Below are 25,693 nucleotides of genomic sequence, written 5' to 3'. Positions count from 1 at the left end.
GAGAGTGTACGGACAGGGGGGAAGTGTGAGCTGATGGGGAAAAGCAGGCCGCAGGCTGGGGCCGTGCTCGGCACATGGCTGGTGGGTGGTGAGGCTGGGATTCGGTCCCAAGGAGACCGACTCCAGGGACTTCCCTGGCGGTCCAGTGGTTAGGACTCTGCGTTTCCAGCACAGGGTGTGCGGGTTTGATCCCTGGTCGGGGAACTAGGGTCCTGCATGCCGCACAGCACGGCAAAAAAAACTTCTAAAAATAAATAAAAACAAAACCAGGGAGGCCAACTCCAGAGTCTGTGTGTTTAAGAATTACACTAGATTGCCTCCCCCACCCCAGCCAACTAACGTGGAAATAATCTGGGCTTTAGATCCGTAATTTAGATTTTAGATATATGGTCCTTATTATTTTACATTATCTATCTTTCAAGAAATAGGTTTGCCATTTGCAGTAAAGTCTGGGACTATGTCACCAACAATTAATCAGCCTCCCTGGTTTCCTCACTCCCCTCTCCTGGCTTCTTGACCGTGCTCCCTCCATATTTTATGTCAGTGCCAGGATGAGCCTTGAAATAATTTCTTCAAGATGGGTGAGTGGGTGCTACATTTCACAGTTCCTTGGACGTGTGAGAAGTTCCTCCTGTTGCTCTTTTATGGCTCTATGAAGGCTTCGTGGGCCACGGGATTCTCCGTCAGAACCCGGGGACAATGCTCCGTCATCTTCAGACGTCAGCGCTGTAGAGAGGTCTGAGGCCAGCCTGTAGTTCTCTTTTCTCCGTAGGCTGTTATTCTTTTCTCCCACTATGACCCTTGTAGTTTGTTTTGAGTTGACCCTTGGAATTCAAGACTTTCACTTAGATATGTCTAGCGTAGATCTGTTTTCATGAATTTTATTTGGAGTTGGATGGGCCCTTAGAGTTTTCACACTTAAGCCTTTCCTCACCAGGGGGAAATCTGTCTGGATCTTTCCAAGTTGCCGCTGCTTCTCAGCCCGCTCTACTCACACCCGGAAGTTCCATATCCGTTTCCTAGATCTGTTCTCCCTACCACTTGAGAGTTTTGCTCATCGTATTAATTTCTTTATCCTTCTGTTGTAAATTCTTGGAGAATTTCTCAGCCCCAGTCTTCTATTCATGATTCCCATTGAATATTTTAATAATTTGGCCATTACACTTTTCATCTGAACTCAATCCTTGCTGAATAAAGGCTGTGCCTTTTTCATAAGCATTATGTCCTCTTGAGTCACACTGAGTAGCTGAGTTTAGATTTTTCCTCTCCTTTTTTTTTTTTTTTTAATAAAAAAGTCTTTTCTTTAGTGGGAACAGTTGCTGTGATTCTTTAACTCAGTCTTCTCTTGTCCACGTGCTTGTGATTTTTTTCCACGCGGCTCCCCTTAGCGAGGTCGCCGTGTGGGCGTCCATCATCGAGTGTTGAGCACGGTTCCATCATTGGTCATGTGGATTCTAGTAAGAGCTCTCAGGCCCTGACAAGGGCAGAAGAGGAACGTTTAGCTTTACTGTTACCTGACGAGGAGTTCAGTTTTCTGTAGCTGAGGGCCAGTGGTGGGGCGAGGTGACCAAAGTCACAAGCAACCCTGATGGGACACACTGGCATTCTGCCGCCGTGCTGTCTCCTGGGAGGCGTGAGGTCAAGATTGGCTCTCCCTGGAGACTTGGCCCGTTCTGTGCCACTGTCGAGCCGAAGCAGCTCTAAGCTTGTAGGTTAGTCCTGCTGGGGGCCCTTCCACACACTCCCTATTCCTTCATGTGCAGGGAATCATAGCTTACTCAGTTCTTCCCTCAATCCCATGTTGCCCAAACAATACCTCAACAGTTTCTCCCAATTGCTGGTCTTTTAAGGTAATCCTCCCTGGTTTCTGGTACTGACATATCCTTCTCCTATCTCAGACTCTGGTCATTTCCACAGTAATTTGGGAGGGACAGGTAGCTACTCAAGTGGTCTCAGTTTGCTCTTAGGAGCCAAAAGCACCAGTTGTACTTTGAAGCTCTGCTTTGCAAAGTGGGGGGATCCAGCTCCTTAGGGTTCCCAGCAGGAACCCTGAAATGCAACATACCTGCAGGCCAGCGATTCCTAAAGTATATTCTGAGATCACAGTCCCCAAAGATACACCATGAAGAAAGGATTCCCTGGTCAATAATCTGAGTACCTTTCTCTCTCCTAGAGAATAGTACTCCAAAGTTGCATATGTCCTGAGAAGGCCTACAGTGATAAAACCTCTTGATCTTTGTTTAAACTATGTTTCCCAAATGTATTTGGCCAGAGAATCATTTTTTTTCCCCTAAAACTTATTAATATTCCTCAGAGAACACTTTGGAAACATACTGTGAACAAGTGGCTGTTTTTTCCCCCTGCATTTGGTGGAATGAAAAAAATACGTCTTAATTCACATGTGAAGATGTGAATCCCAGGACAGACTCCACCCAGTGTTACTGAAAAACAACCCAACTTTCCGTGAGTGTCTGCACAGAGTTAATGCAACCCATAGTAAGACATGAAGAAGCCTTTCTGGCCGATGTTAAGTTTCATCCCAAACAGCAGTTTCCAGTTACACTAAACTTGAGTGTTGTTTCTGTTACTCAAGATTTATTTAGACCTGGCATTAGTGGAAAGTGTTTCCAAAGAAAAGGTAATTTAACGTCAGGCAGAATGGGCTTGTGAAACCAATTAGGAAATCGTTGAAATCTGTTAAAATGGTAGGATTATCCTGTTCCTATTAAAAACCACTTTGAGAAATGTTGCAGTTCCTGCCAGGAAAGCGTTCCCTCCCGACACAGTTCCTCCCGGCCCTGGCTTCCAGCCTTGGCCGCCCGCCCTTCCTCAAAGCAGCGTGTTTTTTTCTCTGTTATAACAGTAACCACATGCATTGTGATGATCTGGTTCTGGTTCTCTGTTTCCCGCTCCAGCCATGAACTCCTTGAGAGTAGGAACCGGTCTCATGCATGCTGAACCCTTAGTGTGTAGCATACCGTCAGGCACTTGATAGGCGCTCAGAAGGTATGTCAAACTTGACTGATCGCATGGCCAAACTCTGACCTGGTGTTCGGACCGAGAATGTCAGAGTCAAAGAGAACCTTCAGCGTTACCCTGAGCCGGCCCCTCCTCTCTATAGAGGAAGAATCGAAAACCCTTCAAGGCTCTTGCATCTCAGCTGACCCCAACACTTCTCCCCTCCCCTTGACCACAGCCCAAACCCTGCGTGGGAAGCCTGCAGCCAAGCAGAGCTCAGCTACCAAGAGGCTCGCTCAGAAATGGGATGATTCCATGTCTTTTGACCAGTGCCAGGGAAGGCATTACCAGCCTCACAGCAAAGACGAGAGCTGGATGTATTAAGCCCTATGTGGCAGGGACTGTGCTGAATGCTTGATGTGTACTTTCTCATCTGATGCCCAAGGCGGCCCCATAGAGGAGGAACTGTAATTGTTCCTATTTCACAGATCATAGCTACTATTATTCCCATTTCCTGAAACTGACAGAGGCCTAAGGCTTTGTAGTCGGTACATAGAGGAGTCAGGGTTCCTGACCTGAGACTCCTCTGGTCACTCCAGAGCTGGAGCCCTTGATCACCAGCAAGTCGCCCTGTCCCATAGACTTGTCTTCTGTCAGTGTCGATGCCAGACATGATGACCATTTTACCTTTAAAGCGTCTTTCCTGGAACCAGTTTTGCCACTCAGTGCACTCATTGTGAGGCCTTCCTAGTGGCACCTCTGCCCCTGACATACAGAGAAAGTCTTGTCACCACCATTTCAAATATAAAGAAACTGCCTACCTTCCCGGATTGAGAGGTAACCTACAGTGCTCAGCGGCTGTGCTCGGAAAAATTCTCTCCTGTGGATGCAAGTGCGTTCTTTGCTCCACGTGCTTAGGCCATAGACCACTTTCTAAAAGACCCTCATGGTGGCCAGTACACTGCAGGGCAGGACAGAAAGAAGAGCTCAGCCAGCCTGTAACAGAAAGTCATATTATGCTTCTATCAAACTTATTTGCCCTTCGTATCACTTATCACTTCCTCACTGTCCAGATTCTTACTCGGGTGAGCTGCGCCGGAACAGATTCTGAGATGTGTCTTCCAGGTAGTAGTTGCTAGAATCAATTTCACAGGTGGAATGAATGGTCCTGAAATTGGTGACCAGCGGGGAGCCTTTGAGGTTTTTGGAAAAGGGGCTTGAAATACGGTCAAGGCTGTGCTTTGGCAAGGCGAAAGTCGCGATAGAGTAGACCACAGTCAGGGAGAGGCGGGGCTGAAGAGGAAAGCACGGTAGGAGTACCTGTTGGGAGAAGAGTCTTTGGAGCCCTGGTAACGGGAGGGTTGTGTGTAGGCAGCGTCTGGAGGGGGACCAGGGGCTGTGACCAGGGCCTGTTGGAGGAAGAAGCAGCTTCTCCTGGGGAGGGGGTCACAGTCAGGGAGGTGCCCTGGAAGCAGCCACGTCACAGAGCCTGTGAGAGGTAGACGGCCAAAGGTTCCGGTCTTCAGTTGCAAAGAGTACGGTTCCCAAGGACTGAGTAGAAGGAACTTATCTGGGAGCTGGGTAGTTTTGAGAAAGGTGAACAAGGCCAGGTGGAGGCTCGTCTTCATGGGGGGAAGACTGTGGAGCAGAATGCAGCAAGACACTGATGGTGGTGAGAGGTGATAGCAGAATCAGGATGTGAGGGCCACGAGGGGGACCGGCTATGGTGAGTGATGAATCAGCAGACTTTGACGTCATGGAGGAACTCTTGGTGCCAGCCGGTCCCCAGCCTGCCCAAGACAGAAGTATGGTGACCAGAGGTTGGAGCCATGGTGGAGCCCCAGAGCGGGGATGGGTGGCAGGTGGACTGCTAGGCACAGCCGTACCTTCTAGATGCCTGGTTGGCCCTGGTGAGGGTTTCCAGCTTCTGAAAGGTGGAAATGGGGGAGAAGCCAGTCAAGGGAGCATGTCATTTATCTGTGAACTTTTTATAACTGAAAGCTAAAAATAGCAGTGAAGTGCTACAGCTGAACTACGGAGAGGATGAGAGGTTCAGTGTCCTTGGCTTCCTTTGGAACACAGCCCACTGCTTTCCATCGAAATCCCTCCTCTGTCAGGGAAGATAACACATACTCAGGGGCCTCGAAGTGGGCAGGGGGACTGGGGGACCTCATGGCCCACTCCTCTCTGTACCCATGGTGACACCAAGGCGGGGAGAGGGGCGGCTGTCATGCCCCCGAATTCCTTTCTCCTGACGTCTCTGCTGTACCTCAGTGCAGCTTTATTGTTACAGCCCCTTAGCCCTTTGTTTACAGATTACAGTTTACTGGAAATGAAGCTCTATCTTCTGAGTCCAAGTTTATACAGAAAATACTCCTTTACAACTTTCCCTTCAGGCAAAAGAAGATGCACGTTAATTTTCATGAGTTAATGGCAGCTAATTTGGCAAGAAGTGTTGCATCTCTACCAAATGTTTGAGAATTAAACTTCCGCCATCATCACGTGCATTTTCCCTCAATTAGGTAATCGGGGCAGAGCTCTAAAGTCTGAAGTTAAGTACGCCACGCTCATGTTTCTAACCTTGTTGGACAGTGAGGTGCAAACTGGGAAAATTTCCCAGGTATGTGAAGCCCACCTTTTTAAATACCAAACATCATGTGACAGCCTTTTTTTTAATCACCTTTTTATTATTATTACTATAAAACAGACCATCTTTGTTAAAGAATTCAAGATCTATAAAATCTTTAAAAATAAAGTAAAATTCACCTGAAAACTCATTTTTAAAAAAATTTAAGGGGTTGTGAAGTAAAAAGTAAGTCTCCCTTTCCACCCTGGTTCTACCCCCAAGAACCAGTTCATAACACCCCAGTGCTTCTTATTCTAGACATTTTTCTATATATTAAAAAAAATGGAGCTCATATGTGTATATTTTATTTCACAGCCTGTTTGTTTTTTTTTTTTACTTTTCATGGATATCGTAAATGTTTCCAAGTTAGTACATAGAGAGCTACTTCATTCTTTTAAATGCCTGTGTAATATTCCATCAGCTGCTCCCCAAATTAGAACATTAAGCTTGTTTTCAGGTACTTCCCTTGCGGTCCAGTGGTTAAGACTTGGTGCTCCCAATGCAGGGGGCAGGAGTTCAGTCCCTGGTCGGGGAACTAAGATCCTGCATGCCGCATGGTGCGGCCAAAAAAAAATTTAAAAAAAAAAGACCGTTTTCGGTTTGGGGCTCTTGCAAAAGATACCACAGTGGATATCCTTGCACACGATTGTTTGCCTGTGGGTGCTGGTGTTTCTACAGGATAGTCTCAGAAGTGGAATAGTGGAATAAAATACATTTTAATAGATATCATCAAATTCCCTTACAAGGCAGGACACATGTCCATGTTTCCACACTCCTACCAGCTCTGAATGTTTTCCTTCTTTTGTAAGTTTTGCCAGTCTGATAGTTTTTTCTGGCGGGGGTGCAGATGACATATTTTAAATTGGATGGTCTTCATTAGTGAAGTTGAGCATCTTTCCTGGGTATATCGACTACTTGTATTTTACTGTGAGTTGCTTGTTCATGGTATATGCACATTTTCCTGCGGAGTGATTTGTGCTTTTCTTATTTACTTGTAGGAGGTCTCTGTAATATTATGAATATTAATCCTTTGTCTACTATATGTTGCAAATATTTTCTTCTGGCCTGTCGTTTATCTTCTACTTTTGTTTGCAGTATCTTTCATTGCACAGAACTTTTTTTCTGCTTAAATGAGAGGCCCAGAACATGCTGTCATCTTTTTCCCAGATGATTCAGAGCTGGCATGACAAAGGTCCAGAGCTGGACAGGAATTGAAAGGACAATTCAAAGATGTCCTCAGGACTTGTCAGCCCACTGCTGCCTCCCCTGCGGTAGTTGTTGTTTTGTCGGTTGTTTTTTTGGGTTGTTGTTTGTTTCTTTTTATGCTCTGTGAGGATTCTCTGTCCTCAAATTCACCTACTGGTAGATAATTCTTACTTTCCATGTGCCTATTTTTTTTTTTTTTTTTTTTTTGCGGTACGCAGGCCCCTCACTGTTGTGGCCTCTCCCGTTGCGGAGCACAGGCTCAGCGGCCATGGCTCACGGGTCCAGCCGCTCCGCGGCATGTGGGATCTTCCCAGACCGGGGCACGAACCCGTGTCCCCTGCATCGGCAGGCGGACTCTCAACCACTGCGCCACCAGGGAAGCCCTCCATGTGCCTATTTTTATACTGTCCCATCCAATCACAAATTGCTGGTTCTCATCCTTCATGGTCTAGACAACCAAACAGCACAACTTGTCAGTATCATGGGCAAAAGGAATAAAATAGGTTGTGAGTTGGGAACTGACAGCTTTTCCTGAGAGTAAAGTGCCCGGGCTGTAGTGAACGGCCTTTGACATGTCTGTTAGGGCTGCGTAGAGACCTTATTCCGGTTCGCTGAGATTGATAAACATATAATTTGTTGGTGGATGAGGTGCTTTTGTAGGCTTTTTTCTTACATGAGAAACATTTATTTGGAGCCTCTGCATGGGACTCAGAGCCTTGACGCTATATGGAACTGTGCCCGACTCGTTAAGACACCATACTTCACCCTCTTCCCCCTGACGCCATCCCTGGAGACATCTTTCCCCAGTCTCCGCCGGTCCCACCAGACAGACACACCCAATTCTGATGAATCCTTGTCTATAAAGCCTTCACCAGTATTCTCCCAACAACTTCCCAGTGAAGCTATTTGTGTCATGTTGAACTTTTCATTATAGCATTTTTGCATCTGTCTGTCTTCCCTGCTTATAACAGCGCTCCTGGAAGGCAAGGACCAGATCATATGCATCTCTGTGTTATTTAAGCTACTGAGCACAGGGCTTAGAACACAAAGGGGGACTGGTGAGTGTTTGGTGACTAAATTTCTCTTTGCATCTTCCGCTCATGTACCCTGCAATACCTACTCAGAAGGAACCCAGGTTTACTAATACCACTATTTTAAATTGTTATTTAATCACTACTATTGAAATAATTTGTACAATTTTATAATAAAACACTAAGCTAAGAAAACAGAAGCGGCAAATACGTTTTATTTTATGGCCCACTTTGATGAACTGTTTTGGGTCTGCTGCAATAACTAGAGGGAAAATATACCATAACCAATTAGTGACACTTGTCATGAGTACAGGAACGGGTTCTCCCCGTTCATATGCTAGGTTTGTGTCATGTCTAACCTGTTAGAAAGGCCAAGAATAGAGTATTCACAGAGGTGTTTTGGGTTGAAATGGGTCCCCCTACAAAATTCATGTGTTGAAACCCTAATGTCTAGTACTTCAGAATGTGACCTTATTTGGAAATAGAGTCCTTGCAGATGTAATTAAGTTAAAATGAGATCATACCGGAGTAGTGTGGGCCCCTAATCCAATACAACTTGTGTCCTTATGAAAAGGTAAACCAGTTATGGTATTTGTACAAAGAAACCTATCCTGGCTGACTTTTGGTGCAGGATGGAAATCAAAATTAAACTCTCATTAAAGACTATTTTGTAATTAACCACCGTGGCCCCATTCCATATCAAGACTTAGTGGATGTGGCCAAAACAGTGTTTATAGGAAAGTTGTGGCTTGAAATGCTTTTCTTATTAAGTGTGGGAAAACTAGGTATTTAACTTATGAATTAGGAATTTAACTTATGAAAATAGAACTTATTTAACTTACATACATGGAAAAAGAATAACAAAATACCATGAGCAAGCTTAAAGGATAGAATTAATGAAAAAATAGAAGTGCTAAAAATTAAACTAGAAAACAAAATTTTTATCCTATTGATAAATAGTTATTTATCAAGACTGGTAAAAGAGAAAACCTCTGACAAGTCTATTCCTAATTTTTTTTTTAAAAAAGAAAGAAAAGAAGTGCATGTTAAGGGTGAATAGATTTATCAGAGAAAGTTTAAAAACTTATAAGCGTAGTGTGCATAATTTAGATTGATACATGCTAAAATCTTTGGGAAGAAAGCTGATTTCTGGGAAAATCGAATCAAAGAAAGGTTTTTGTTTTCTTTTTTTAATGAGAGGAGATCAAAACTTGGCAAGAAATTGCAAAAGCTGACAAAGAACTGCTCTCGCCAGTGGTGCAAGGCCTAGAGGTTTTATGAGCAAATTATTTAGACACTTAAAAAGCATAGGAAGAGATATAGCATGTGGACTGCTTCGTTTCTTAAAGTTCGCACAACTTTGATACAAAAACAGACAAGGGCATTTTAAAAAAGAAAACCATGAACCCAATTCCATTTATGAACATACAGGTGCTAAATGCAATGTTAGCAAATCAAATTAACAGTTATACGTATACGTATTAATTACAAGACTACCTTAGTGCTTTAACATTAGGAAATCTGTTAATGTAATTAATCAAAGGAAGAGAGCTAATTAATTTTAGCTATTAATTTTTTAAAATAAAAAGTTTTTGTAAACCAATAATAGAAATATGTTTCCTTGATGCGGACAAAACAAATATCTGAAACCAACACTCAATATCTTGCAGAATGGTGAAATATTAGAAGAGTTCTGATTAAAATGAGGAATATGAGAGGAGTGATCAGTATCACCTCTATTAATCAACATTGTTTTGGAATTTCTACTCCAGACAATAAAATAAGAAAAGGAAATAGGGACTTCCCTGGTGGCACAGTGGTTAAGAATCCGCCTGCCGGTGAAGGGGACACGGGTTCGAGCCCTGGTCCGGGAAGATCCCACATGCTGTGGAGTGACCTGGCCCATGCACCACAACTACTGAGCCTGCACTCTAGGTCCCGCGAGCCACAACTACTGAGCCTGCGTGCCACAACTGGAGAAAGCCTGCACACAGCAATGAAGACCCAATGCAGCCAAAAATATATAAATAAATTTATTTTTAAAAAGGAAAGGAAATAAAGCATAACTACTTGAAAGGAAGAAAAGAAAGAAAATGATGATAGACTTAACATTACTTGCAAATGATATGATTAGCTGAAGAACCAAATCCAATCTACTGAAAATCTTTTAGAAAATTGAATACAAAGGCATTTAGGAAATACTAAAAAAATCAGTAACACATTAGACAATAGCATATGAAAAAATACCCACCTATAAAAATAGCAACAATTTAAAATATATGCTAATAACATTAACATGAAATATATTGTAGAAGATTTCTTCACTTAAACTACAAAATAATATTGAAGGATATGAATGTAGCTAATATATGAATTATATATGAATATAGCTAAGTGGAGAGTCACGTGTATTCTTTGATATAAAGGTTTAAGTATTACAAAGATTTCAGTTTTTTCTAAACTAATCTATAAATTTAATACAGCTTTAATAATTGCCCCAATGGGATTTCTTTTAATTGAAAATTAATTCTGAAATTCATATGGTCAAATAAATATAAAAGTTGCTAATAAAATTTTTTTTTTCGGTACGCGGGCTTCTCACTGTTGTGGCCTCTCCCGTTGCGGAGCACAGGCTCCGGACGCGCAGGCTTAGCGGCCATGGCTCACGGGCCTAGCCGCTCCGCGCGCAGTATGTGGGATCTTCCCGGACCGGGGCACGAACCCGTGTTCCCTGCATCGTCAGGCAGACCCTCAACCACTGCACCGCCAGGGAAGCCCAAAAGTAGCTAATAAAATTTTGATTAACAGAGTACTGGGGAGTAATTGCCTTACCATATGTGAAAATATTTTTTAAAGCCTAAATAATTAAGATGTGATCAATGAATTTTATAAATCCAATTACTGAACAAATATAAAAGACCTAAAACAGACCCAAGTATCTTTAGAAATGTGGTGTGTGATGAAAGATGCATTTTCAGTTAGAAAGTAAAAAATTAGTACATAGTTTGAGGACAACTGACTGATCATTTGGAAAACCATCAAATACAGCATATCAAAAATAAGTTTCAGATTTATTAAAGGTAAATATGAAACTATAAAAGTACTGTATGAAAATATGGGTGAATATTTTACATAATCTTAGGATAAAGGTTGTGCTTTTCAAAGAATGACCCCCAAAGACAAAAACCACAGAGTAAAAACTGACAGTTTTGATTATCTATACTTTAATCATACTCTCTGCAGAAATAAACAAAGAAAACACTTTAAAGGGAAAAAATATAGATAGTAACTTATATGAGACCCATATATATTCTTTTTCTTTTTTTTTTTTTTGGCTGCGTTGTGTCTTCGTTGCTGCCCACGGGCTTTCTCTAGTTGCCGCGAGCGGGGGCTACTCTTCGTTGCGGTGCATGGGCTTTTCATTGCGGTGGTTTCTCTTATTACGGAGCAGGGGCTCTAGGCGCGCGGACTTCACTCGTTGTGGCACACGGGCTCAGTAGTTGTGGCTCGTGAGCTCTAGAGCGCAGGCTCAGTAGTTGTGGTGCACGGGCTTGGTTGCTCTGCAGCAGGGCTCAAACCCGTGTCCCCTGCATTGGCAGGCAGCTTCTTAACCACTGCACCACCAGGGAAGTCCTGTATTCTTAATATATAACAAGAGTTTTAAAATCAATGTGGAAAAACCCCGCAAACAGAACTTTTATATGGCAAAAATCACGTACAGGCTGTCCATAAAAGAACAAATGGAAAACAAATACATGTTCAAAGAAAATCAGAGAGAAGCAAATACAACTAGTAATAAAGTACCATTTATACTCTTTGAGCTGGTAATTTCACTCCAAGGGTTTTTATGCTAAAGAAATCATTGACATGCTCCAAGATTTTGTCTAGAAGGATGCAAGTAATTGTATTTCTTGTATGTGTGAAAAACTGGGGGAAAACTAAATGCATTAAGTATAAGAGAGATTGGGTTAAACAAATCACAGCACATCCGTACAAGAAAAATGAAAACACAAAAATGTTTCAACGCAGTGAAAGGTTTTCTCAGTAAGCTGGAAAGTTTCCAAAGTAGATTATAAAACAATATAAGAAAAAAAAAGACATTTTATTATACACATATACACACAGTAAAGGACATAAGGATATTAACATAATTAAGGTTAACTTTTAATGTTTGTCCTTTTATTTATCTATAGTTTTCTAAATTTGCTCCAAAAAGACTGGACGGAAATATACCAAGACATCACTTTTGATATTTTTGTGGTAGGTCTTATGAGTGGTTTTTTTACTCCCCTTACTTCTACTCCCTTTTTTTTCAAAATCTTGTTTATGTACCAGCTTCATTGAGATATAATCCACATATCATAAAGTGTACGACTTGAAGTGTACAATTCAATGGTTTGGGGTGTATTCACGTAGTTTGGCAACTATCATTAGAAATAATTTTAGAACATGTTCATTATCCTAGAAAGAAATTCCATACCCATTAGCAGCTATGCCTTGTTTCCCCCCAATTCTAGGCAACCACTAATCTACTGTCTGTATCTGTGGACTTGCCTGTTCTGCACATTTCATATAAATCGACTCATGGAATATGTGACTTTTTGTGACCGACTGCTTTCACTTAGCATGGTGTTGTTGAGGTTTATCCATGGTGCAGCATGTGTCAGTATTTCCTTTTTGTTGCCAAATAAGATTCCAGTGCCTTGGTTTGCCACATTCTGTTTATCCATTCATCAGTTAACAGGCATTAGGATTGTTTCCACTTGGGGGCTGTTGGGAATATTGCTGCTGTGAACATTCATGTACATGTGATTGTGTGGACATTATGTTTTCATTTCTCTTGGGTGCATACCTAGGAGTGGAATTTCTGGGTCATATGGTAGCTCAGTGTTTAACCTCATGAGGAAATGACAGACTGTTGTCCAAACCGACTGCACCATTTTACATTCCCACCAGCGGTATATGAGGGTCCCAATTTCTCCACATCCTCACCAGCACTTGTTATTGCATTTTTTTTATTAGAGCCATCCTAAAGGGTATGAAGTGGTATCTCATTATGGTTTCGATTTGCATTTCCCTGATGACTAATGATGTTGAGTATCTTTTCGCATGCTTACTAGCCATTCATATACTTTCTTGAGAGTAATGTTCAGATCCTTTGCCCTTTTGTTCATTGGGGATATTTGTCTTTTTATTGTTGAGTACTGAAAGTCAAAACCCCTTTAAAAGATCCTGTGTAGCTTGAGAGCATTACCTAAGCAACGCTTGGAAAATAGAGAAAATCCAAAGATCTAGATGATAATCTGGAGATCGCATATCACTGCCCTGTCAGAGGCATTTCATCAGAAAAGCATGTGAGGGCTTGATCCCGAATCCTTTCCACCTGCCAGCGCCAGAGCCTGCCCCTGCCGTCCTGTGGTCATCCGCAGCCACTTCCAGACCCTGGTGGTCTGAGCAACGATGATCACAGCTTTCTTGGCAGTTGGGTCCCTACAGCTGCTCGTGGGATTGTGTCAGAACCGCCTTTACAAATGTTTGTCTCCACTGTGTTAGATGCCAACCCTTTCATGGGAAAACTGAGTCCAATGTCTTAAGGAGACCCTTCAGACAGGCACATAAATAAATTCCTTTAAGGAAGTTTGAGTTTGCTGAAGATTTTCTGGAAATTTTGCAAACACAAACTTGGATCTCATTCACAACTAAAGATTACTTGCCCACGTGAAGGCCCAAACTATTTATTTAATAAGTCGCAACTTTACACCTCATTTGTGCAAAGCCAAGGGATTATTTTAACATAATCATAGCTGGTGGATTAAAATGCCTTCTTACAGATGAGCCTGTTTATACACTTAAGGGACTTGTAGCTTGGGCCCCCATCAACTGTCTTCTTCTACACTTCTAGATGCACCTTCTAATTGAGACACCTTATTTTATTTTATTGATAAAACCACCACTATTTTATTTATACTCGCAGCTTCTGTGGGCCAGGGGTTGACACAGGGTGCAGTAAGGATGACCCGTCTCTGCTTCTCAGTGTCGGGGATCCCTTGTCTAAAAGCCAAACAGTGTCACTTCCACTGTATTTTATTGGTCAAAGTAGTCACAAGGGAATCTAACTTCAACTCTTGATAGAAGGTATGTAAAGAGCATTTGTGGCTATTTTTTTTAAAATCTGCAAAAATTCTCAGTCAACATTGGTGGAATAAAGAACGAATCAACAAATGGATTGTGATATCTCTAGGCAGATGGTCTCAAGTATCAGCCAATGAGAGCCTCATCCTGCCCGATTCCTCCAAAGGATAGAACAGAAAAACATGGTTTCTTCATGCTGTCCTCTCTGCTTCCTTTTCTGGCCAATGGTATTGCACCCTCATCCTAAGTGTGGCAAAGATGCATCTGTGCCCACTGCCCACAGATGTACCTGCTACCAGCAGTTGGGGAGTGAGGTCAGGGAAGTGAGAAAGAAGCTGACATTCGGGCCTTGGTCTGGGGACTCCACGCATCCTCTCATTCAAGCCTCACAGCATGACGTGAGCTATTTCATACCCATTTCAGACAAGGAAGCAGAGGGCAGGAGAGGCTGGGTCACTCTAACAGACACCACTGGTGCCCTACGGCACTGCAGCCTCAGCTGCATGCAGCAGGCGAGCTCAGACTCACCTCAGGCTGACAGCATCCCATGTCAAGATGTGGTGTCTGGGACTTCCCTGGTGGCACAGTGGATAAGACTCCCAACGCAGGGAGCCCGCGTTTGATCTCTGGTCAGGGAACTAGATCCCACATGCATGCCACAACTAAGGAGCCTGCCTGCTGCAACTAAGCAGCCCGCCTGCCGCAACTAAGACCCGGCACAACCAAATAAATAAATATATATATACCTTTTAAAAAAACCAAAACGATGTGGTGTCCTTCTCCTCTGCACCAGGGACTCCCCTGCAAGGGTCACAGTTGGTCCAGTTGTAGGCAAAGCCCGGAGTGTGGAGGTGCTTCCCTGATCTTGGTTTTTCTTCCTTTTCTCTTTCACTCTCCTCACTGTCTCGCCCCTCCTTTCTTGCACTCACCTCCCATGTAAACTATCTGCACTAAAGTCCTGTCTCAGGCTCTGCTTTTGGGTTGACCCTAAACCAAGATACTGACTTGTCCATTTTCTGGAAAAACTAGGATTTGAAAAACTCTGATCTGAACTTGGTTTAGACTGCAGAACCTGAGGAGTGGTGTGAGTCAAGTCGCCCCTCAAGACTTTTTCCACTGTCAGCCAGATTCAGTAGAAGAAGAGCTGGGCATGGGGAGAGGGTGAGGATAAAAGAGTGGATGGGACGGTTGCTTACGGTCACTGTTTCTCCTGCAGCCCTCTCTTGAATAAGACTTTATCAAGATGGGCATGAACAAATCAGTGAAGGAGGACATGAATCAGTGCATTCAGTCTTCTAACACTTTAACTTCCTTCTCAAGGGATTTCTGGAACTGCAGTCAATGACAGTAGTTGCCGTACCACTCATGAGCACTGTAGCACGTAGAGGCCTCTCCCAAGGTGGGTGTAGAGACGTCACACGGACCTCATTTTAATGCAGGCTAAGATGGAGCTTAGCCAGTGTGGCTCCAGGACCCTGACTTCTGTGTCATATATTGTCAGTGGCATATACCATGCTAGAGAACTTTCCATGAAGTGAAACTGAAGAATATGGATACTACCCCCAAAAGGGTTTAAAAACCATCTAAGACACAAATAAGCTTGAACTTAGATCTTTAGTATTTCTTCTAAGCAGCATATGGTTAAGTCTTGCTTTTTTATCCAATCTGATAAACTTGGCCTTTTAATTGGGGCATTTAGACCATTTATATTTAATGTGATTATTGTTATGGTTCATTTATGGATCGTTTTCTATGTTCCTATTTGTCCTTTGTTCCCTTTTTCCTCTTTTCCTGCCTTCTTTTTGAATTTTTTTATGATTTCATTGTATCTCCTTTTTTGTATTATTAGCTGTAACTGTTTTGGTATCTTAATGGTTGCTGTAGCGCTTATAATATACATCTTAACTTATCAGAGTCTATCTTCAAGCAATATTATACCACTTCACGTACAGTATAACAATCTCACAGTAGTGTGCATCCATGTTTTCCCCTCCTGGCTTTTACATTACTGATTTATTTCACAGGAAAATAATCTTGGGAATGCCTTGGTGGTTGGGTTCAATTCCTGGTCAGGAAACTAAGATCCTGCATGCCGCGTGGTGTGGCAAAAAAAAAAAAGAAAAAAAAACTTACATATTTACTCATGGTTACCGTTTCCAGTGGTTTTCATTCCTTTGTGTAGATTCATATTTTCATGTGGTGTTATTTCTCCTGTGGCATAAAGATGTTTTTAACATTCTAATAATGATGGTGTGCTGGTGCTGAACTATTTCAGCTTTTGTATGTCTGAAGGAGTCTTTATTTCACCTTTATTTTTGAAAGATATTTTCACTTGATATAGAATGCTAAGTAGACAGGTTTTTTTTTCAATACTTTAAAATATTATCTTCTTACTTACACTGTTTCTGACAAGAAATCAACTGTCATATTTATCTTTGTTCCTTTGTATGTAAACATGTCTCTTTTTTTTTCCCTCTGTATTCTTTGAAGACTTTCTCTTTCTTTTTCTTTTTAATTAATTAATTTTTGGCTGTGTTGGGTCTTCATTGCTGCGCGTGGGCTTTCTCTAGTTGCAGCGAGCGGGGACTACTCTTCATTGCGGTGTGCGGGCTTCTCATTGCGGTGGCTTCTCTTGTTGCGGAGCACGGGCTGTAGGCGCGCGGGCTTCAGTAGTTATGGCTCGCAGGCTCTAGAGCACAGGCTCAGTAGTTGTGGCGCATGGGCTTAGTTGCTCCATGGCATGTGGGATCTTCCCCAACTAGGGCTCAAACCTGTGTCCCCTGCATTGGCAGGCGGATTCCTAACCACTGCACCACCAGGGAAGTCCTGAAGACTTTCTCTTCATCACTGGTTTTGAGACATTTATGATGTGCCCTGGTGTAATTTTCACATTTCTCGTGCTTGGGGTTTATCACCATTCACTTGCAGGAAAAATTAATTTCAAAATTTAATTTTAAAGTGCTGGTTTCACTTGAGAATGTCCTTGATGAAGAAGTAAAAATATTAATAATATTAATTGTATTAAAGTCTGAAATTGTCAGTATGTATAATGTGACTTCTGCTGCATACCAAAGCATGCTGGTTGTGTCAAGGAAAAGCGCTCGTGCAGTTGTTTGAGTTGTGAGCTGAACTAGCTGCTTTTTTCACAAACACCGTGTTTTTACTTGAAAGAATGACAACAAACTATGGTTATTCAAACTTGTGTGTTTGGCAGGTAGTTTTCTTAAAAAGTTAAAATGAGCCTGTCACTTCAAGGAAAGCAGTTGATAGTATTTGTTGTCAGTGATAAAATTCAAACTTTCTAGTGAAAGTTTGAATTTTGGAAAAGTTGTAGCCACCACCATCATGATGACCAATACCTAACCATATCTTCTGATGCGATACATGGTGAAATTAACAAGTGTGATTTTTTTTTATATTGTATAATGTAATGTGTCAACATTTAGAAGATCTGTGTAATTTGGTAAACGAGTATTTTCCAAATGACCAATACATGATGTTCAGAATCATGTATGGGTAAAAGATCCAGTCAAAGTTTTAGACCAAAATCTATTTTCACGTAATAGAGTGTGAAAAATGCATTGATATAGTCAGCAAATCACATTTCAATTAACCTTTAAGAAACTATCACTTGTCAAGGTTCAGGAAACTATCAAAGAAGAATATCAATAATTACCTTAAAAAACTTCTCCCCCCTCCAACTAGCCCCCATGTGAGGCTATATTTTCTTCATATTCCTCAAGTAAAACAACATATTGTAATAGATTTTGTGCACAGCAGGTAATAGAATACAGCAATCTACTATGAAGCAAGGCATTAAAGAGATTTTCAAAAATGCCAAACAGTAATTCAGAGATAATTTTTTAGGTATCTTATTGAATAAAGCAGAGAAACCCTTGAGACATTTCCACTAAGATCAGGAACCCGGCAAGAACGCCCACTATCTCTACTACTAGTCAACACTGTAATAGAGATATTAGCCCATGTAATTAAACAAGAGAAATCAGAGGCAAAAACTGTGTAAAGAAGAAGGAAAACTATCTTTTTAAATTATATGATAATATACCTACAAAAGCCCAGTGAATCAATAATAAAATTAACTGAAGCAATAATTCAGTGAAGTAACACAATACAAAGTTAATATACAAAAGTCAATAGTCTTTGTATACATAAACAATACACAGAAGCGTAAGGGTAGAGAAAACCCCATTTATAATAGCAAGAAGGAAGGTGAAATACTTAGGATGGGGGAGTAGGAAGACCCTGAGCTCACCTCCATCCATGGGCACACCAAAATTACAACTATTTACAGAACAATTACCAATGAGAACAACCTGAAGACTAGGAGAAAAGATTTTCCACAACTAAAGAGATAAAGAAGGAACCACAGGGGCTTCCCTGGTGGCGCAGTGGTTGAGAGTCTGCCTGCTGATGCAGGGGACACGGGTTCGTGCCCCGGTCCGGGAAGATCCCACATGCCGCGGAGCGGCTGGGCCTGTGAGCCACGGCCGCTGAGCCTGCGCGTCTGGAGTCTGTGCTCCGCAACGGGAGAGGCCCACTTACCGCAAAAAAAAAAAAAAAAAAAAAAAAGAAGGAACCACAGTAAGATGGGTGGGAGGGGCAAACATGCCATATAGTCAAGACCCACATCCCCAGGGAGGTGACCCACGAACAGGAGGATAATCACAATTGCAGAAATTCTCCCCATAGAGTGAGGGGTCCAAGCCCCACATCGGACTCCCTGGACTGAGAGTCCTGCATCAGGAAGACAAGCCCCCAGACATCTGGCACTGAAGGCCAGCAAGGCTTGCGTACATATATGTGTTGGTGTTGGGAAAATGGACAGCACATGCAAAAGAATCGAACTGGACTACTTTCTCACACCATACCACAAAAAGATCAAGATGGATTAAAGACTTAAATGTAAAACCTGAACCCATAAAACTCTGTGAACTAAAATATACTATGCTCTTTGACATCCATCTTAGCAATTTTTTTTTGGATATGTCTCCTTAGGCAAGGGAAACAAAAGCAAAAATAAACAAGTGGGACTACATCAAACTAAAAAGCTTTTGCACAGAGAAGGAAACTAGCATTAAAATGAAAAGGCAGTCTACTGGATGGGAGAAGATATTTGCAAATGATATATCTGATAAGGGGTTAATATCTAAAATATACAAAGAACTCAGCATCAAAAAAGCAAACAACCCAATTAAAAATTGGGCAGAGGGTCTGAATAGACATTTTTCTAAAGAAGACTACAGATGGCCAACAGACACATGAAAAGATGCTCAACCTCACTAATCATCAGGGAAATGCAAATCAAAACCACAGTGAGATAATCACCTCACACCTGTCAGAATAGCTATTCTCAGAAAAACAACAAATAATAAGTGTTGGCAAGGATGTGGAGAAGAGAACCCTCATGCACTGTCAGTGGTCATGTAAATTCGTGCAGCCACTGTGGAAACAAAATGGAGGTTCCTCAACAAATTAAATATAGAACTACCATCTGATTCAGCAGTTCCACTTCTGGGCATTTTTCCAAAGAAAACAAAAATACTAATTCAGAAAGATATATGCACCCTTATGTTCATTGCAGCATTATTCACAGTGGCCAAGATGTGGAAGCAACCTAAGTGTGCATTGATAGATGACTGGATAAAAAAGATGTGGTATATATACACAACTAAATATTACTCAGCCATAAAAAAAAAAAATGAAATCTTGCCATTCGTGACAGCCTGGTTGGACCTAGAGCGTATTATATTGATACTAAGTGAAATAAGTCAGGCAGAAAAAGACAAATACCATATGATTTCACTTCTATGTGGAATCCAAAAAACAAGACAAACAAATGAACAAGATAAAACAGAAACAGACTCATAGATACAGAGGATAAACGAATGCCAGAGGTATCAGATAAATAAGTAACAGGGATGTAACATACAGCATAGGAAATGTAACAACTTTTAAGGTGACAGATGGTAACTAGACTTAGTGTGGTGATCATTTTATAAAAACATCAAGTCACTGTGTTGTACACCTGAAACTCATAGGTCATTTACACTTAAATTTTTAAAAAAATTTAAGTACTTAGGAATTTTCATAAGTATACAAAGTACAAGTATATATGAGGAAGTTTTTAATACAGTTCTGGAAGACACAAAAGCAGGTGTACGAATGGAAAACATCCCCTGTTCTTGAGTAGGACAATTCAACTTTATAAAGATGTCAGTTCTCCTGAAGTTGGTTTATAAATTTAATTCAGTCCTAATAAAAACAGCAAACTATTTATGGAGTTAAATAAGTTGATACTAAGTTCGTGTGAAAAAATAAACGTCTAAGAATAGACAAGAAAACAATGAAAAAGAAAAACTACAAGGGAGGAATAGCCCTGCCAGAGACTAAAACATACAATAAATCCTCTGTAATTAAAATCCTGTGGTACTAATGCTTGGTGGACAATTGGCCTGTGGAATAGAAGAGAAAACCCAGTATTAGACCCAAATACATACTAGAATTTATAGTATGATAAAGGTGGCATCTCAAATCACTGCATTTTTAATAAATGTTAGTGGGACAACTGGATAGCCATTTAGAAAAAGATAAAATTAAATCCAATATATCTCACACCGCTACACAAGAATAGCTCCAAATGGATTAGGGATCTAAATGTAAAAAAGGAAACCATAAAATGTCAGAGGAAAACAGGGCTAACTTTCTCTTTAACCCTGGTGTAGGAAATGGCTTTCTAATTATGACTCAGATACTAGAGGTAATAGATAGATAAATTTGACTACATAAAAATTATAAATTTTTTCAATCATCGTAAGGGAAGTCAAAAGACAAAGGCCCACCCGGGAGAACATATTCACAACATATACCACAAAGGCTTAATATGCCTGATATACGAAGAACTCCTGAAAATTGAGGGGCAAAGGATCAAAATCCCAATAGAAAAATGGGGAGGGGACTTCACTGGTGGCGCAGTGGTTAAGAATCCGCCTGCCGGGCTTCCCTGGTGGCGCAGTGGTTGAGAGTCCGCTTGCCAATGCAGGAGACACAGGTTCGTGCCCCGGTCCGGGAAGATCCCACACGCTGCAGAGCGGCTGGGCCCGTGAGCCATGGCCGCTGAGCCTGCGCGTCCGGAGCCTGTGCTCCTCAACGGGAGAGGCCACAGCAGTGAGAGGCCCGCGTACCGCAAAAAAAAAAAAAAAAGAATCCGCCTGCCAGTGCAGGGGGCACGGGTTTGAGCCCTGGTCCAGGAAGATCCCACGTGCTGCAGAGCAACTAAGCCCATGAGCCACAACTACTGAGCCCATGTGCCACACTGAAGCACGTGCGCCTAGAGCCCGTGCTCTGCACCAAGAGAAGCCAGCACAATGAGAAACCTGCACACCTCAATGAAGAGTAGCCCCTGCTCGCCACAACTAGAGAAAGCCCAGGCACAGCAACAAAGACCCAACGCAGCAAAAATTAAAGTATATAAATAAAGAAAAAAGAAAACCTTTTAAAAAAAAATAGGGAAGATACACAAATAGACAATTCACTAAAAGATAAGATACAAAAATGATCCTCAAACATATGAAATGATGTGCAGACTCACTCATAATTAGAGAAATGCAAATTAAGACAGCACTGGAATACCATTTCTAACCTATCCAACTGACCAAAATTAAATCATATGACAGCATATTCTGTTGGCCAAGACTGGGGAAAAAGGCCTCTCATACCTTGTTGGTGGGAATGCACATTGGTACACTCCTTCTGGAGGGGAATTCGGCAACACCTAACAAAACTACGTACATATACACTTACCTTGTAACCTAGAAATCCCGCTTCTAGGGTAGGTGTATCTTCTGGGTGTATCTACACCTCCAATTCTTAAGAAAATGTGTGTGCACAAGATTATTCTTTGCAGCCTTGTTTGTAGTTACGAAGTATTGGAAACACCTAAATGTTCATAATAAGAGGGTGGTAGTATTCAACCTTGGTTACTCTACATAATGCAGCAATATGCAGTTCTGAAAAAAGAATAAGGAGGAGCTCTATGAATAATTACGGAGTGACTTTCAGGACATACTGTGAAGTGAAATAAACAAAGCCCGAAAGAGCATCTACAGTGCACTGCCCTTCATAGGAGAAGAGGAGACAGATGCTCATTTGTGCAAAAGAAATACAGCAAAAGATAAAGCAGAAACATAAGGGGCTGGTTACCTCCAGCGGGGGAAGGGGGGTGGGGACGGGGGAGGCAGAGAGGAGTGTGAAGAGGGTGGTGGGAATGAGGAGGGAGTGACATTTCTCTGGCCCTTACAGCTAGAGTCGTGTTAACACTCCCTTCACAGTCTGTAGTGATGGGCTGTCACTGTGCTTGTGTGATTCCATCACCGTGAACCTTCGATCTGACCCAGTGCGAAAATACTTAACGTTAAGTGTTATGCAGTATAAAAGGGAATTTTCTACTTAACAGCTCTTGTCTAGGAGATATCAGAGCAGAATGCTTGTTTCACTACAACAGTTCTAACCAACAACAATGAGGATTGTTTTAACCAATTCCTTCCTGTCCAGAGCACTGGTTTTTAGCGCTTAATCAGTTTCTCCTTTCTATCCCTCGAAAACCCTGACTTTACATCAGAAGGGTGAACACTGGTTATGTTCTCTTCCCTGGCAAGTTAGTCATTTTGGTTTTGGTGAGTTTTGTTTTTTGTTTTTGTTTATGATTCTGCCTCTGATGGTCTTTGATTTTTGGCAACAGATAAGTGAAATATTTACATAATTTGAAGTGCCCCTATACACTTCTTATCGAAATTTCTCTTATAACCAAGTGTTTTAGCCAAGTTTTGCAAATGTATAAATGAATAATTTGTTTCATCTTCCTTAAATCCCTCTGCATCATCCACAGATGCAGATGATAATGTACCGTGAAATTATCAAAAGACATCAGGCAGAGAGAGGAGCAGGAAATGAGCGAGGGGTGGTTAATTCATTGGCAGCTTCCCAGACCCTGCAGGGTCAACAGTGGATCTGTATCTTTGACTGTGTAAATAAAATCATGGACGCTTTTACCCTTTTTCGATTCATCTTGGACATGTCGTTGATGACTCTGGCATTTCTCATTTCAGGAATGACCATACCCGAAGAAGATGCCGACGTGGGACAAAGCAGTAAATATTGCCTTGTGGCAATTGGAAGACTCCAGGTAAGAAAAAGCTCACAGCCTTTTTGATCTCCAGGGAAGGCTTATTATTGCAAAGAGCAAGAGCCTGTAGGTTTGGATGCCTTTTTCGAACTCCTGTGTCCTCAGTATTGTTGGGTTCTGTGTCTCACCCTGTGGGAGAAGGATGAGGCTGAATCTGGCAGAAGAAGGGGGGCAGGGACTCTGAGCTGCGGGCAGCAGAAGCAAGCTGTCCTTGCTTCACTGAGGGCCTGAGTCAGTCCGTCTCCACATGTGCGCCAGTTACTGCAAAGTTGAGCTCTGCTTACATCACACCCGGGTTTTTAAAATATTTTTTATTGAAGTATAGCTGATTTGCAATATCATGTTGGTTTCAGGAGTACAGCAAAGCGATTCAGATATATAGAGAAAGATAAATAGAAATATAGATAGATAAACAGATACATAGACAGAGACATAGATAGACGCATAGGCACATAGATAGATATTGGGTTGGCCGAAACGTTCGTTCACGTTTTTCGGAAAAACACGAACGAACGTTTTGGCCAACCCATTGCATAGACAGGTATATCTTTTTCAGATTCTTTTCCATTATAGGTTATGACAAGATACTGAATATAGTTCCTCGTGCTACACAGTAGGACCTTGTTGTTTCACACCCCTGTTTAATCCCCTTGAATGTTGCCCCATCATCTGCAAGATAAAGCACTCACTCATCTTACAGCCCCACCTCCTTCCTCCCCCCTCATGCCCTGTTCCCAAACGACAGCACGCCCTTTCCACAAGCCCACCGTGCACTTCCCCACTGTTGCAGGTGTCCATGGGCTGTTCCTTCTGCCTGGTGTTTCCTTGTTTCCCTTCTTCTCCTTTTACAACTCCTTCTCCTCTTGTTTACTTCCTATTTCGTCATCCTTCAAGATCCAGTGAAATGACTCCTTTATCTGCTTAGTCAAAATGAATCACCCCCTCCTCCCTACACGCCTGGCATTACGTTTATATGTCAGTTCTTCACTGTCTGTGTTCGTATAGTTAGTTGAGGGCAGTCCCCTTCCTTGCAAGCTCCTCAAGGGCAAAAAATGTGTCTTTTTAATCTTTTGAGAATTAGATATGCTGAATAATGTATATAAAGTCCGCTGGCTTCATGCCTGGCACACACAGTAGCCACTCAGTCTTTCTCCTTGTGGCATCGAGGGCCCTCCCCGTACTGATGAAGGGGCCATGACAGATGTAGTTCAGAGGACACTGACCTTTCACATCCCTGGTTTCCTAGGTCTTACCATTTTCAGACAGATGAATAAGCTATTCCATTCACATGTGATAAGCATTGGTTATTCCTTGCAAATGGGGAAGAAAGAACACTTGGGTAAATTCAGTTCACAAATATAGACTTTCCAAATATTTTGACCAGTTCCTTAAGACTCATTTCCCATCCTTAGTAATGGGAAGGTGGGGGAAGGGAAGGGTGTTAACATTTCTGAGCACCAGCTGTGTGCCAGGTGTTGTGCCAGGGTTTGACGTGCAGTGTCGCTCTGAATCTCACAACCACCCTATGAGGTTACAACTTCCTAATTCCCAGGGACTGATAAGGAAACGGGCTCAGAAATGTAAAGAAAGTGGTCCACTCTTCCGGTGAGTCCAGGGTGTGGCCAAGGCAGTTTGAAACATTTTAAACTCATTGTACTCATGACCTGGAAGGATCTGTGAAATTAAATCCACATGGGGGAATTCCTTGGTGGCGCAGTGGTTAAGAATCCGCCTGCCAATGCAGGGGACACGGGTTCGAGCCCTGGTCCGGGAAGATCCCACATGCCGCGGAGCAGCTAAGCCCGTGCACCACAACTACTGAGCCTGCGCTCTAGAGCCCGCGAGCCACAAGTGTTGAGCCCACATGCCACAACTACTGAAGCCCGCGCGCCTAGAGCCCGTGCTCCGCAACAAGAGAAGCCACCGTAATAAGCCTGCGCACCGCAACGAAGAGTAGCCCCAGCTCACCGCAACTAGAGAGCCCGTGCGCGGCAACGAAAACCCAACGCAGCCAAAAATAAACAAATTAATAAATTAATTAATTTTTTAAAAAATCCACATGGATTGTTCCCATTCTCTAACTCAGTCTCCATCACCACCTCCCTGTGGATTTCTCCATCCAGGTGACCAGCTCTCCTGTGTGCATGGACATGAGCGGGATGTCGGTGCCAACGGAATTCTTATCCCGGCATAACTCTGACGGGATCATCACATTTGTGGACCCAAGATGCATCAGTGTGATTGGCTACCAACCCCAGGTAGGTGGTTTTGAGCTCATGGCAGTCAGCTAGAGATTTAGTTTTACTTAAAATGCACCTACTTCATTTGTTCGAGATATTGTACATCACAATATAGGGAAACACAGGGTAAAAATCCATCTCCCTACCTGGGTACAGTAATGTCGTTCCAAAGCAAAAAAGAACATTGTATGCCACTGCACTGCTTAAAATTAACTCTCCATTTTTTGTCCTAACCACTTCGTTTAATCTAAATGATTTTTCTCAAACTAGAATTAAGATGCTCTATGAAAAAGAGGCT

At 42.2% G+C, this 25,693-nt stretch overlaps 1 protein-coding gene across 5 annotated transcripts in view; it reads left to right on the top strand.

Annotated features, from left to right (window-relative positions):
- The window catches only part of ARNT2 (aryl hydrocarbon receptor nuclear translocator 2), a 193,236-nt gene that overhangs the window by 123,574 nt on the left and 43,969 nt on the right, over nucleotides 1–25,693 (top strand). For all 5 annotated transcript variants that reach the window (XM_033852230.2, XM_073801465.1, XM_033852234.2 and 2 more), the window contains 2 exons: nucleotides 23,079–23,155; nucleotides 25,279–25,413. In XM_033852230.2, the coding sequence (XP_033708121.1) occupies nucleotides 23,079–23,155; nucleotides 25,279–25,413 (212 nt within the window). The remainder of the gene's footprint in view (nucleotides 1–23,078; nucleotides 23,156–25,278; nucleotides 25,414–25,693) is intronic.

This window comes from Tursiops truncatus, chromosome 2, assembly GCF_011762595.2.
Source record: "Tursiops truncatus isolate mTurTru1 chromosome 2, mTurTru1.mat.Y, whole genome shotgun sequence".
Lineage (NCBI taxonomy): Eukaryota > Metazoa > Chordata > Mammalia > Artiodactyla > Delphinidae > Tursiops > Tursiops truncatus.
This window is presented reverse-complemented; position numbering and strand designations above follow the sequence as displayed.